General features: G+C 37.4%; 1 protein-coding gene across 4 annotated transcripts in view; it reads left to right on the top strand.

Moving 5' to 3' along the window:
- Positions 1-14,618, top strand: part of LOC121080591 (mothers against decapentaplegic homolog 2) — a 55,455-nt gene extending 40,837 nt beyond the window's left edge. For all 4 annotated transcript variants that reach the window (XM_040578722.1, XM_040578724.1, XM_040578721.1 and 1 more), the window contains 8 exons: positions 234-427; positions 942-1,076; positions 4,235-4,309; positions 5,588-5,641; positions 6,696-6,908; positions 8,676-8,813; positions 8,982-9,126; positions 12,701-14,618. In XM_040578722.1, coding sequence (XP_040434656.1) covers positions 234-427; positions 942-1,076; positions 4,235-4,309; positions 5,588-5,641; positions 6,696-6,908; positions 8,676-8,813; positions 8,982-9,126; positions 12,701-12,824 — 1,078 coding nt within the window. In that variant the 3' untranslated portion in view covers positions 12,825-14,618. The remainder of the gene's footprint in view (positions 1-233; positions 428-941; positions 1,077-4,234; positions 4,310-5,587; positions 5,642-6,695; positions 6,909-8,675; positions 8,814-8,981; positions 9,127-12,700) is intronic.
- The last annotated feature ends 1,099 nt before the right edge of the window (positions 14,619-15,717 follow it).

Here is a 15,717-nt window from a genome sequence, read left to right as displayed (position 1 = left end):
AATTCACTGGCAATAATTTGAGCAGCTCAAAAATAAGTTAAGACACTGCTTGATACCAACATTTTTATCACATTTGAAGCCTCTTAACAAGAGTATAAATGTCACTACCAGTGTCAATCCATTGAATTCTGAGAATAAACAAACTAGCCATCCCATGTGTGTACACTGTTGCTTGAGCAATTAAGACAACAGCATGCAGTCTGTAAATACTTCTCAACATCTTTCCCTTATAGATCTCTCGATGGCCGTCTACAGGTATCTCATCGTAAAGGATTACCGCATGTTATTTACTGTCGTTTGTGGCGCTGGCCAGATCTTCACAGTCACCATGAACTTAAAGCAATTGAAAACTGTGAATATGCTTTTAATCTTAAAAAGGATGAAGTATGTGTAAACCCTTACCACTACCAGAGAGTGGAGACACCAGGTACGAAGACTGCTTCTGACTTTGTATAGCAGCATCTGTACATACTTGTTCCAGCATAGCATTTTAAATGAAAGAGAGAAATGTGTTGCTTTCTCTTGCCAAAAGTACAAGATTCCTGGAAGTAAAGCTTTTGAGAATACCATCCCCTGGAAGTTTTTAATAGTAAAATCACTGAAAAATCTTTACAAATGTGTTGAACACAACAAATGTGTTGATAAACACTTCCAGTACTGCTAGTAGTTTCCAGCTGGCTAAGTATGATCCAGACTGAAAAGGAGAATAGAGATGACTTACCTTTTGCTAATGTGGAATAGTCATAATCAGGAGGCACCTCAGGAATCTGTTTCTTCCAGTAACTACTAGTATAATTTTAGTATTAGCAGTACAGAGATTCAGAAAATTTCAAAACATCTGAAGAAATTGTTAGATGGTTTAGATGTGGTTTTTTTTCTTTTAGCTCACAGAAGCATGTATTTTGAAGATCTTACTAATGCTTTGAATTTTGCTTTTCCAGTCTTGCCTCCTGTACTAGTGCCACGGCACACTGAGATTCTAACGGAGCTTCCACCTCTTGATGACTATACCCATTCCATTCCTGAAAATACTAACTTCCCAGCTGGAATTGAACCACAGAGCAATTACATACCAGGTATTTCCTTAACTTCCACTGTAAACAGTACATTTAACATTGTGCCACTGGAACAAAGATGGTAATTTCATACTCCTAAGTGATCAAATTAATTGAAAGATAGGCCAATAAATTAAGGCTCATTGATTTAATGTATTAATTCCAATGGAAACACCTGAATACTGTTGTTTGCAGAGCATTGCCCTGTGTGAAACCATGTTGCTGTGGCTTCAAAATAGCTTACTTGGTTTCAGTAACTTATTTAAGATTCAGAATGCTAACAACTACAAAGTAGACCTTCACCTTATGCTTTAAGCCTGTTTTACAAATGTACAGGGGTTGCCAGATGCTTTGTAGTAACTGAGTAGTAAATTGCTGCTCAATCTAACCATGTGTAGTATGTAAACTGTAGGTTGCAAAACAGTAACTTAAAAAGTGTTTTGATCTGGAGTTAACAATTGATCAAGAGTTCCTTTGTGTACTTTTACTGTTTTGTACATATAGTTCTGTCTTTTTAGTATGAAGGAACAGCCTAACAATATTGAACTCTTAAAGAATTCTTCCTCCCCCCTCTTTTCCCCTTCCTCACCCCAAAACAAATATCAAGACTAATCTGCTATGGTGCACCCGAAAGCCTGTACCATTATTGAATTGAAACAAAATCAGAGACCTTTGTTTCCTGCCCCAACTTCCTGTTTCCTATCTGTTCAGGAAGTTGCCTAGAGTACAAAACCAAGTGAAGCTGAAGTTTTCTCATAGATGTTTAATGCAGCTATGTTACGAACAAACCGAAAATTCGGATCTGGACTCTCTTGAAGAGTAAGATGACTGCCTTGAAACTGAGATATATGCAATGTACAAATTGTATCTACATGTCTTAAATGGGATGTTGCTTGTGTTTTCTTTAAATGTATCAAAGAATTGAAATGGTACCAAAAAAATTCAGTTAATCTGTTCTCATCTTTTAATTTGTGCCACATTTGTTGCCACTTAAGGACAGCAGATCTTTAAAGAGCAATTTAAGGTGCTAGAAGTTTATGTTGCTTTCTTAACTTCTGTATACTTTTTTTGACTCTGAGGGTGTTTGATAGCATCTGCAAACAAAATACTGGAAGGCCACCATTTGAAAATCCAGTGCTATGGAAATGAGCTAAAGCGACTAGGTAGTTATTTGCAGGAATTCTGTTCAAGGTGATTGCAGGTATTCATGTGATCTTCCAAAGTTTATGTGGCTAACCACACCTTGCTGCCTCCTCTCTTTCACTGACACCCTCCTGTTGTATTAATATCATGGCATTTTACTTTATTTGACTGTGTTAACCTAATCTTGAGTACTTAGCAAGGTTCTGATAAATCTTGTGTGTCTTGACAGCCTGCTTCAGAGAACAGTTTTCTTTAGCGGCAGGCCAGACTCACATCTGTGGTAGTTTCACACTGCCATACTGTCAGAGTACTTGGTCTACAGAGAGGTTGGTTTCACCTGTGGCAGGGAAGATGGCCATCATAAAGGTGCAGGAAGGCCTTTAGAGGAGCTGTATGTTCCCTTTCAGGTTACAGAGGCACTGAGCTGCATTGTTCAAACTTCAGGCGGCATTCAAGCTCTGCTAAGATTTTTTTTAGTGCTGTGCGTGAGCATTTATTTGCAGCTGTGGTGGTGTTCAACCTCTCACCCTAAAACAGTATTAATAGTACTAGGTGGAGGAAATAATCTTTGTTCAGACAGAGACTAGATATGGAAAATAATCTGTGCCAAAGAGCCTAGATTAGCAACTGGAAACTGGAGGTGTGGGTTGGATTGGTAATGGTTATTGGCCTTTTACCATGGCTGTGGGCTTAACTATAACAAATGATTTGGAGATAGGTGGAGTCCTCTTTATCACAATGAATTCTATAAAAATATTCAAAACAAGTATGTTTTTATCATCATACTCCTTGCTAGTAAAGGTTTCCCTTCACTGTCCTTTTAAATTCTCACTTGAATCTTGTGATATCTATATTTAGCACACTAGTTTTACAGAATGAACCAAAGATATGATACTTTCAGTTCATTTTTATATAATCAACTGAGTTAATCTAGTTTCCTCTCTCTGACTGCCTTCTGATCTTACTATATTGCTGTAAATCTCAGGCATGATATTTGATATAATTTGATTTTAACTCTTAAGTGAAAGGCGCTATCTTTAAATTTCTGCTGTTTGGTAATAATTAAATGTGTTTAATCCCTCAGATGTCTCAGAGACAATTCTAAGATGATTGTAGAGATATTCAAACACTTTCGCTAAAGTCCAGGTTTTGCCTTAAATATATAGGAAAGGGCATTTGCCCAGTTCAAAGAAAACTATTTCCTGAAAGACAATTGGTTAACTTGTTATCAGGATTACAAAGTACATCTTGAATGGGGAAAGGGAACATCCATACTGTCCTGGGCTTTTAAGATATTTCTTAATGTGGAGTTAGACACAGTTTTTGGTATCAGAATGCTTCGAACTTGTTACTGAATTTACTCTAGTCTGTGAAACTCCCATCTTTAAAGAAAGCTAGTTAAAAGACTAGATGATAGTTTTAATAGAGCTTGGAAGTAACAGTAATAATAACAATTATAAAGCTTGTGCAGTGTAACTAGTTAGATAATACAGTTATCGTTAATGAGTGAAATCAACTGTTGGATATTGAAGAAATTATTTTGGGGACTGAACTGAAAAATGACCTTTAAGTGTAGCAACTTCTATAAGGCGTGGGAGGGTATCTGATCTGATGATTGTACTACATAAAGACAGCTTACTACTATTTTGGTAGAAGTCACCAGATGTTTTCTTTTCATTTGTAATTCTACTAAATGTGAAAGCTGTTGATCACAATTGCAAAATTTTTACTCATTGTAGTGAAAGTGTCTTGTCTTAAATGGAACAAACAAGGATTATCTGTTAATTATATAACATATTTGAGAAATTGACTGGCATATAAGTGATGATACATTTTACATAGACAATAAGGCAGGTAATGCATTTGAAGTCCTACTGGAAGGAGGAAGGGACAGCAAAATGAAATTATTTAGTGTTCATGTATCATATGTAGCTCGTGAAGACTTAAATATAGAAACCCCAAATGCTAAATCTTACAAATTTCTCCAGACATTGAACCAATAGGTGGATTTTTCTTTCTCTTTTTTTTTTTGACAGAAACACCACCTCCAGGATATATCAGTGAAGATGGAGAAACAAGTGACCAGCAGTTGAACCAAAGCATGGATACAGGTAACACTTATTTTTCACTGCTTTTAAGACTTGGGATTACTAGTTGCGATCCCTCTGCATAGCGGCATGAATTCACCCAAACAATGATGTCAGTAGCCCTCTGTATAACCTGGTGTTTTCTGTTTATTATATCACTTTCAATCTTTTGTGAACAAAATTTTTTGCTAGGGGACTGCTTTAAAAAATTCTGTGCCATATTAAGTACATCTCATTTGTTTTGTAACAAAGGCATGCAGGTCTAATTAAATCTCCATTAGAAAGCCTTAAAATTTTAATAGCTGGCTGGTTTCAACCTACACCTGAGTTTACCTTCTGGAAATGGGTTCACTGAAGCAAAATGTCAGTTGGCCTAAACAAGTTACAGAAATGATGCATTTTGAGATCCTGTCTCTTAATTCTTGACAGCCTTATTGCTTCTGCCATGCTTCAAATTAATTCTTAAATGGAAGGCTGTATTGAAAGAGTAAGGCATTTGTACCTTTGTGTGGAAGGGTTTCTAGATTATCTGGTTGGCCTTAGACTTGGGCAGAGCACAGGTAATGTGTTGGATAAGAACCTCCTGCTATGTGCTGGTGGACTTGAGTGTGTTTAGTTAGCTAATATTAACAACCTTTTTCAGTTAATTGGAATCAACTGCACTAGTTTCTGTAAGTACTGCAATATTTTTCCACTATGTGACAATAGGTACCTTAATGACTGCCGATGTCAGGCTTTTTTTAATTGTAGGAATGTTCCTGTGCAAAGCCTTTCTTTATGTTGCCTACTAGTGCACAAATTGTGCTGGATAGTTTGCTTTTCTGCTTTTTTCCTCCCTTCTTCCAGGAAAGAATTAATTTCTTCAAATGAGGAAATCCAGTTTTGCTCTTTTCTAGAGACAAATCCTCACCTTTAAGAATAGAGACAGTATCTCACTTGTTGTCCACTTTTTCTTAGCTATTTTTCATTGAATTTGGGAAGAAATCACTACCCTTCTCGCTGGAGAAGTGCATAAATAAAATTGTTTGCAGAGTGTGCATGAAGTGAGAGCTCTGCCAAATACAACACTAAGGTGTTAATTGAGTCTTTATAAGGAGGGGCAGGTTTCCAGGAGTCTGAAAAATTAAATGTAATCTTAATTCAGAATAAGTATGTGACATGCTGGAAAACTAGTTGTAGGATTTATGAGGATTCTCATTCCAGAGAATTTTAACATAAAACTATATTGAGATAATGGTTATACCTAGCCATCTGAAATAACAAGAATAATTTGCTCTGAAACAATCTGTATTGCTTCAACAGGATCTCCAGCAGAGCTGTCTCCTAGTACTCTCTCCCCAGTTAATCATAGCCTGGGTAAGCTGGAAATATTTTTAATTGTTTCTGTGCATGCAATGACCCTTCTTTATATATAATGACATTAAAAATGAAAACATATTTTAAAAAGTAAGAACTCTATTAGGAGGAGACTCTTGGGTTGGCTTCCTGATAATAAACATAATAGAGCTGGGTTAATAACTTGTTAATAACTATTTCTGTAACTGTTGAGCTTCTAGCAAAGAGAAAGAATAATATGGTTGTGTGTGCAGGAATAGCAATTATAAAATAAATCCTTTAAAGAACATTAGCATTAGCCTATCCATAGTGCTGCCCAGACTTGCAGTCTCCCATGTACGTGTGTGCTGCTGGTCTTCTCATGTACTTTCACCTGTAACCACAACACAATTGTTGCTCCCACATTAGTCGCCCACCTGCTTTGATCAGGTATCATTGCTGTGTGTCTGTATAAATGCCTCGGGAAGATCAGATTCCCTTGGGTTTGTTTAAGGAACGGTGACAGGATGTGACAGGAAAATGCTGTTCAGAATGCTAAGTAATTAGAGTAGGTAAAGAGGGGAAGCAGGGCAGGAAAAGCTGAAGATGCACAGGGAAGATATTGAGCTCTTGTAGGGGAGAGCTTAGAACTGCCTTTAGATAAAGAGACTGTGGAAGATCTAGTGTAATACAAGAGAACATAATTTTCATATTAATATTTTTTCTTCTGTGTGGTTCAGTGTTTGATAGGTTAATCTTTAACATTGCCAAAATGTTTGCAAGTTGCAGAAAGGCAACAGAAATGTCTCAACATCTGGCACTCGTGGCAACATTAGCTTAATCGTTTTGCTGAGCAAAATGCAAGTACTGAACTAAAAGAGCTGTGGTCAGATCACCCCTTCTTCCCCTCTCCTTTGCTTGTGTGGAATATTGAATTCCATTCTGTTTACTTGGGTAGGTAAAAATGACAGCAAGCAAAATACAATTTGGGTAGTTGCAGGAGACTGCTGCTGTTGTTTCTGAAAGAGACAAATAGCCATGCAGCTATTCAACCTCAAATTCCATGTTAAGCTTGGTTTTTAATCTTTTTTTTTAGACTTGCAACCAGTTACTTACTCGGAGCCTGCATTTTGGTGTTCAATAGCATATTATGAATTGAATCAAAGAGTGGGAGAAACCTTCCATGCATCACAGCCTTCCCTGACTGTAGATGGCTTTACAGATCCATCAAATTCAGAACGATTTTGTCTAGGTCTGCTTTCCAATGTAAACAGAAATGCTACAGTGGAAATGACAAGGCGACACATAGGTAAAAATCTCTGATCTTTTAACTATTTAATTTCATTTTAGCCCAGTAAATTTTCTGGCATGATCCAGGTAGGATGGGCAGATCTATGCTTGGTGTTCTTTTCATCCTTGTGCAGCCAGCCATTGAACTTCTCTCATGAGGCTTGCTGAGGAGATCTTGGTGTTTCTTGTTAAGGACAGAAATGGAAAGACAGAGGTCACTGCTTCTGAAATGAGGGAGAAACGTAGCAGCCTCTGCTACTGCAGCCAGTTGCAACTGGGAAGAGATGTAGTGATGGCTGAAGCTGAGAGGAGCTGCCTTTCCTCAATCAGTAGTCACCAAGTCGGTGGCAGCAGCAGTCACACAGGTGTCAGGCTGCTAGTGGCACAGGAGGAAGCCACTCAACTGTATGGGATTTCTGTTGCTCACATTGCTGTTTTTTGCCTTCTGGAAAAAGATGATGCACCAAAGCATCCCAAGGGGCAGGTTTTTGGCTTTCAGGCTCCTTGTTGTACCACTCTGCCCTGGGTAGCATTTATATACAGAGTTGCTTATTACTGAAACTTAAGCTTTAATTACAAAATACTTACATGTGGTTTAGTTTATTCTAATTTATAAGATGCAGAATGGACACTGCTATTAATTAAATTCTTTTCTGAAAGCTGCCATTGAGATAACACACTGTTTTGACATGATTAAGATTTTCTTTGTAATAGTAAAGAATATTGTTTTCCACAATGCAGTAATTTGGCTTTAAATTCTTCAATAAACTATTTTTTTCTTTCTGGATTCTACTTAGCAACATTCATGAGAATTTTTTTTGGTTTTACTTTTACTAAAAAAGTTCAACCTCTATAGCAGAACCTTCTTACTCCCTCTATGCCAAATCCAAATGCTTTTCTAATAAAATTTTAGATGTGCAGAAACCCAGGCTATACCTGTGCTGGCTGATCAAAATGGTCAATGATGAGAAAAAGCAAAAATGTGAGCTGCTCTATAAAGAAAATGAAAGCTCCTTAGATTGTTTGAAAAATAGTTTTAAAGAAAAAGAAGAGAAACTGGCCTTCAGAGGACCTGTTAATCATAAACAGTTTTCTTTGGGAGATCAATTATACATCACTTACCATACTTCTGCTAGTAATAACCCATGCACGCAGATTATTTTTTTCCACTTGGAGAGAGAGAACAAGATCACAATTTAAAAGTGAACAATAGGATTTCTTATGGGTATTTTTTTGTAATAGGGTAAATAAAGTCCTGTTGCTTCTGTCATAGTAGTTCTGAGAAGGGATATGCAGTGGGTTGTGAAATAGTGTGGGTGCATATAAGTGGAGAGTGTTGAAGTGGTATCCTCCTGTTTTCCTTTTTAGCCAAAGTTGCCTGTGCCACTTCACATGCAACACTTTAGCTTCAACAGAATTAAAACTCGTGCTAATATTAATCTTAATCCAATTTTGTTATTTCTTTAGGTGAAAAAGTTATTTAGTAATGGACACTGTTCCCTGACTTGAATTTGGTTACAAGCCATTACATGGCTAGAAAATTGTCTCGTTCTCAACCAAAAATTATTCTGCTTTTCCTTCAAATATTGTGTATTCGTGGGAGAAAAATGCAAGTTAATTGTGTCCTGCTCCTGCTACAGCTGTCAGCTCAGCAGTGTGGTCCTGTAGATAACTGATTTCGGTTTCTGTTGTAAAGGAAAACAAGGCCTTCTGAACAAAATACTCCCTTGTTTGTTAATCTGCTTGGCTCATATGATAACTAGAGTCCTTTTGAATTTTGCTACAGGAAGGGGAGTACGTCTCTATTACATCGGTGGAGAAGTTTTTGCTGAGTGCCTAAGCGATAGTGCGATTTTTGTTCAGAGCCCCAACTGTAATCAAAGATATGGCTGGCATCCTGCAACTGTGTGCAAAATTCCACCAGGTCAGTAGCCTACTGAAGGTCTTGTGTAAAAATACCCAGTGAATGTATTCACTAATGACATCTGTTTTCCTTTTGATAGATTCTCCATAGTCTCGGGCTTCTGTGTAGCAAACACAAGTATTTATTGATTGTACCCTTTTGACCCCTTTTGACTTTTCTCCTTTATAGGATGCAACCTAAAAATCTTTAATAATCAAGAATTTGCTGCTCTTCTGGCTCAATCTGTGAATCAGGGTTTTGAAGCAGTTTATCAGCTAACTAGAATGTGTACCATAAGAATGAGTTTTGTTAAAGGATGGGGAGCTGAATACAGGTAAGAAAAAAACCTGCTTTTAAATTTAGAGTTAATAATTTTTCTTCTTTCACTAATATACTCTTTCTGTCTGGCTTGAAAGCCATACATACAGGCATCTTACTGCTATTGTATTGTATTCAACTTGCCATCTGCAAGTTGAATGCATATTTTCCTTTTTCTCCCCCTCAGCTATGGATGTCCTAATTCATAAAGACCAGTAAACTGATTTTGGTATTGCATTGAAGCCAGCTGTTAAGCAAGGAATGTTGTCAAAGTTCCGTTTCCTTGCTCATTCCTGCTTGCTTATTGTGGTGAAATCACTGACAACATCTAGAATTTTCAGTTTGCTATGAGATTATTTGTTGTTTGTTAGACATACAGTTGTTTCTGTCGCTGTCCTGTTCTATATGGAGTATAAGGAGATTGTTAAGTTGTGGTGTGGGATGCAGTTGATAGTACTCGACAGAAAGAACTAGAGTCACTTGGAGTACATTCTGCAGAATAAAACAACTGGAGAACACACATTTAAGGGATGGCAAATATTTTGGAACTTGTAGTGGAAAAAAACTTTGGAGGAGTAAGATGACTGTGTTTATGTAATAAAAAAGCTAAAAACAGTTTGAGTGGAAAAAATAGTCTTTTATCTGCTTTTGAATAGATTCCAATTGTCTATTAGCACAAACTAAGAGCTGTAGTTGAGGACAGTGCCTGTTTTTAATGTAGTATGGGAACTTGGGAAGGAAAGGAATTTACCTCTAACTGAGCAGTATTAAAGATTTAATTTATTTTGGAGAGCTAGAGATGTGGTTTTAAACAAGTCCCTTAAGCCTCTCTAGAAATTGTCCACTGAAAGAATGAAGGCTGCCGTATCAATACCCTTTTGCAATACATAATGATTTTTTAAAAATCCATATAATTACTGAAGTTGAATAATGTCATGTAGGTTCTGCTGTGAATTCTGGGGTTCTGATTATTTTATCTGCTCTGGAAATACATACATGTAAATAGAAACATCAGTATGTAGGGGAGGCTTCTCAGTGAAATGGAAGCCAATTTTGTAAAAGCCTAGTTAAATGAAATGAGAAATTTGAGTAATGGAATAAATTGGTAGTTCTTTGTTAGCAAGAGGTACACAAGAAAGAATTTGGCTCAAGTTTAAAGAACTGATGGATTTGGCTTAAAAAGGAGTATGTAAACACTTTACACATAATTAAATACAACATTCAAATCAGAACAGAAGAAAGGCTTAATCAGTCAGATGATATGGAGGCAACTTGAAGTGAATGAAATATAAGTGCTGGGCTATAACAGTGGGGGCAGGCTTGTGGTAAAGTTATTTTTGAGGAGGGAGAATGTTGATAGTGTGTAAACTGTTCAGAGATCATAGGATTAAAAAAGCTGCAGTGGAAACGCTGCCAGAGCAGTACAGAAACTGATTCCTGATATAATGCTGATCTAGTTTCTTTGCATCTCTGTTGAAGATGATGCTAATGAATTATTGATGCACAAAACTTGTAAGTTATGCTGCAGTTGTGATTTAAAGCAAGAAGAGGTTGCTACTGCAAACACAATCTTGAATTTAAATGAATGTAGTCTGAACTGTCAAAATAGACCAGGAAGCACTGTAAAATCTATCATTCTAGTTAAAACTTCTGTGCTTCATTGTTATGTCAAAAACGTTTCTCATAGAATAGGCTTTGGCAAAGTCAAAGCATTACTTACATTTTAGGCATATGGCATATGTTCGTAAATGTGCAGGTAAGGCAGGGTGGTACACTTTATAAGCTTGGTAGGCAAAAGAGCTTATAGCGTTTTGCTCGTTGTGTTGGCTTGAACTGAGGATGGTGGTAGGAGTTCAGATCAGCAGTCAAGTGTTCATGTTAGCACAGGAACTATCCAAGTCCGGGATCATCTTCTGAAGGAAGTTAAGTAGAGGTAATTACAGCAGAGACTTAGTGAGAAATGAACTGGAAATCCATGGGTAGAAGAGGCAGAGTTTTAGCTTTGAAACTGCTGCTAAGTGGCTGTCACCATTTTACCAACTTTTGCCAGCGTAGTGCAAAGCCAGGGTTGTTGAACAGAACCAGTTATAAAATTTTGAGGAAATGTGTTGTGGAACACATTGTTGGGGAGTTGACAGCAGTGGAATAATGAACTTCCTTCTTCGGGAGAGGATTCAAGACTAAATGGAATTGTTTCCTGTGGTTTAGATTGTTCTTCTATTGGATCACTTTGTTTTGGCATAGATGTTCAGGGCTAAGATAACAATGTGTTTTGAGTGCTGAGAGCACAGACCCCAGCTGCTTTCTTCTCCTAGAAAATGTGAAACCACAGACAACTTCTTGAAATCCATCCTCTCACTGGCTTAATCTTTCTGCCTTTTCAGTTCCTCTGTTTATATAAACAGATTTCCTTAAAGCTAAGGGTTGCAGTCCCCACAGTAAAAATGAAGGGGCTGGTTTTGTGTCTGACTAATCTGCTGCCTTTGAATCTTAATGCCTCCTTGCTTTGACTTCAGGATAGCTAGAATTACTAGGAAAAACTTGCTTAGCAGCAGTAGTCTTGCTCATCTAGTTTGGGAAAACTCCCATGCCTGCAGTGGGTATGGTGAAATCACAGGATTTCTCGGGCAGTGTGTCCAATACTGATTTCTCTACTTTGGAGATGAGAAGGAAGAATTTTGATTAACAGGTCTCTGAAACAAGGATATATGGGAGAGTGAACGCAGCTTTTATGGTTGTCAGCACTTCAGCTTTACTGACGCTTTCTATATGGTGTTTAATTAAGGGCATCTATTGTGGGAAATTACAGGCAAGTTTATATAGAGACAAGGGAAACACAGTTTTTACTTAAATTGTTTGTGTGAGGGTGTTACAGTACAAAATACATGTAGAGTTTTAAGATTACAGGAAATCAGAGAAAGGTTAGTATTCCTTTGAGATTGCATTGGTTAGCACAGTATAACCACACGCTGTGTTTTGACACAGTGTTTCTGACAACATATAGCAGTTTTCTTATACTTTCATCTTGTCAGTTGCTTCAAAAAGCCGGACTTTCTGATGACCATAGTACTGTGCTGTTTGGCCGTGCTGACAGTGCAGAGCCAAGTGTTTCTATTCCATACGTCTCAGTGGTTGTCTACAAAATTCAAACCTAGTTATGTATGCAGACTCTTTGAAGGTTGAGATACAGCTGCACACAGTGATCTGTGATGTGAACACCACATTGGTTGGACAATCTTCACTTTTTAATTTCTTTTTAGAAGAAAGACTCTTGGTGTGGTACTTGAAGCAAATGCTGCAGTTCTTGCCTTACTCTCCAGAGCAGCATATTCTCGATGTATTATGGAAAAGCATGTAATAATTCATGTGTCTTACAGATACAGAGTGTTTGGGGTTTTTTTGTTGGGGTTCTCCCCCCCCAACACTGTCTGAAAAAAGATAAATAACAGAAGATAAGTAACAGTTATGGCAATGGTTGCAGATTTTGATCTTCGTGTAGTAGATATGATCAAATATGATTCCATCCATATGATGGAGAACTTTACAGTAGTCAAAGCTGCTTTCTGACTTTTCTGTTCTCTATTTTCTAGGCGGCAAACAGTAACAAGCACTCCTTGCTGGATTGAACTTCATCTGAATGGACCTCTACAATGGTTGGACAAAGTGTTGACTCAGATGGGCTCCCCTTCAGTACGCTGCTCCAGCATGTCGTAAAACTCTTTTTGCCGTTACCAGTGGGCTAAATACAGAGTCCAATCAACAGACTTAATATAACAGCTCGTCTGTCATAGTATTTGTGTGTGGTCCCCATGAACTGTTTACTATCCAAAAAGTTTTCGTTTTTTTGGTTTTTTTTTTTTTAAAGAAAAACAGCACTTGAGGTCTCATCAATTCAAGCACCTTGTGGATTGTTTCCTATACTCTGATACTAGATGAAAATTTAGTGTATAGAAATGCCTTCTTCAGAATGAAGAAGGGACAGTTCTAAAGACTCTTAATGGTGTTTTTATTGGGTATATAATTGAGTGTCCTAATGGTTTATCAATAACATGAATAGCGAAGTATATGTACAGGTAATGTATCATGATATCAAATATCACAGTATTGTGCTGTTCTACATTTTAGTTCTCATAAATAGTTGCTTGGGTTTTTTGATTGGGGCAAATCACTCATAAAATTCCAAGACTCTAACTCCTTTATTCTTTTGTATTTTTTTATATAAGCAGGTTTTCGAGTTGTCTTAAACATAAAAAGCAGACTTTCCTTGTAGAAAAGCTTAACTTTTTGCTGCCGCCTTAAAGAAAAAGAAAATCCCTCCATTGGAAGGGAAAGAAATGTCTTGAGATTCATCTGTGAAATCTTAAGACACTTTATATACTTAATGGGGCCTAAAATGATTTTATATTATAAATTCTGAGTATCCACCACACTAGGAGTCTAGTTTTCCCTACTCATCTGAGTTGATACATCTGTTACCAGCAGTATTGCTGGCGTTGATGTAATTTGGGACTTTTGTACCTTGAATCATTGAAATCAGTGTTTTTTCTCATGGAATGAGAATCTACTGTAGTACTGGATACTGGATTAAGTACACAAGGTTATTGGCTTACCCCTTACATCTCTTTTTTTCACTAAACAGATGTCACTAATCATGTTTTTTAGCTTTTGGAGCCAAATACCTTGAAAAATCCTTTCCCAGGGTAAACTAGACTCTTTCGTATAGGTTTTAAATAGATGCAGCTTCTTAACATATTTCAGTAACAGAATTTAAATTTCTGTTCTGAGTGGCTTTGTATAGCTTACTTGCATACCAGATCATACGCATTCATTATGTCATAATGGGCCTTGTTATTAAAAGTAGTTGCTTCTGCAAAACCTCTAGGATAGTGGTTGCTGAGGTATGACCAGCGAAGGAGGACTTCTAGGTTCTTCGTGACAGTGCATGTTATTGTGAACCCTTGGACACTACAACTGCACCATATTAAAAATATTCTGAAATATATTCTACAAATAAGTCTGGGTTGGGGAAGGGTTGGGAAACTGTATAGAAGGGTTATTCTGACTTGAAAAATATACATCTTACTAACAATCTTGTGATCTAGCTGTCTGTCATTCTTCTGTTGTTGTGGCAGTAGCAGGATTGCCTTTGGTTTTCCCATTGTTTCATCCATTACACTAGTACTGTACTTTGTAAGTACAGCTAGTGATAACTTAGCTTTGAGAACAAAAATGTGGCCAGTATTATAGCTTTTAATAGTTTGACTGAATTGATGATAGTGATGGATATTTTTATGCCATACTGACTAGGGCATAGAAGCAATACCAAAAGTCAAGCCTTGAAAAAGTGGGCCGGACACCTTTAAAAAAAATTGGCAAAGCAGTTACCAGTTTGTGCTAGTTTTACCAGTAGACTAATGTATTGGTAGAACTTGTGAACCTAAGAAATAAACTTAATGCGTGTTGCATTTGTCTAATATGTGAATACACTAATAAAAGTTTTAATTCTCATGGTGGTTGGTGTTTTTTTTTTTAATTGCTGTATATATTTTCTGTTGAAGGTTAGGAATCGGTCCAACCCACCCAAATAACATGCAGGACACTTGTGCCATTTGTGGCTGGAAAGATAGCTGTGTAAGTGATTTAACATCTCTGTCGTGGAGGTTCTGAGTGTGTGTGTTTTAGCAATGCAGACTTCTACTCTAGGTCAGGTTTATTAAAGCAGTTGCTTTTTTCCCTGCTATGTTCAAATTACATCCTACTAGCTCAGATGTTTACTTTCACCTGTGAAACACTTAGATGAGAGAGACTTGTCTGGGTGAAAGATTCCACTGCATTTATTGAGCAGGTTGCAACTTGAATGGATTGGGTGACCTAATTCTGTAGTCGTCTTACTGTGGATTTCTCTGTGTGTGCTTTCAGCTATGGTGATATAACTTGCTTTGCCTTGAACATTGGTAATAACCTTGGCTGTACCCTTTTTTGGCATGTACACTACCTGGAAGTGCAGGGACACTGCAGACATTATCTGTGGACCTGTGGTGCTGCCTGCATGCAAGGCTATCTCAGCCTGTGTAGAAGTCACTTTTTTTTAACTTCTGTTAGTACCATTAAAATATTCTCTCCTGCCATTACTGTTTCAGCCACAGCTTAGTGGAACAAGAGAACTTATCTGCATTTGAAATGTTTGCTTGCATGTGTTTCATTTAAATGCCCTTGGCAGTTCTTGAGTAACTTTAACCTACTCCCGTTTCTTAATCTAGTGCCTTTCTTTCTTACCCCACTGTTGTTCTGCTCTTCCTCAAAACCTGACCAGTGCCTGCTCAAGGATCTTAATGCACAATGCCTGTGGTGTGTAAGGAATGTGACTTCATCCCTCTTCTGCCAGTCAAAGTACTGATGTTCAAAGTACAAATTAAAAGTGAATTATTTTTTTTGCTGAGGCTGTTTTGTTAGATAAAATACTTTTCAAGCAGGGAGGACTCAGCTTGGAGATACTTTTAGGTATTGGTAGCCAGCTGCTTGGCTGTATCGTGAAGCTGGAAAACTGTATGTAACTGTTGCCTTAAGTTTGGACTGGGATTCCATGTGCCTGGGTTGTGATCTCTTT

This window comes from Falco naumanni, chromosome W, assembly GCF_017639655.2.
Source record: "Falco naumanni isolate bFalNau1 chromosome W, bFalNau1.pat, whole genome shotgun sequence".
Lineage (NCBI taxonomy): Eukaryota > Metazoa > Chordata > Aves > Falconiformes > Falconidae > Falco > Falco naumanni.
Note: the sequence above shows the minus strand (reverse complement) of the source record. Positions and strands in the feature narration are given on the sequence as shown.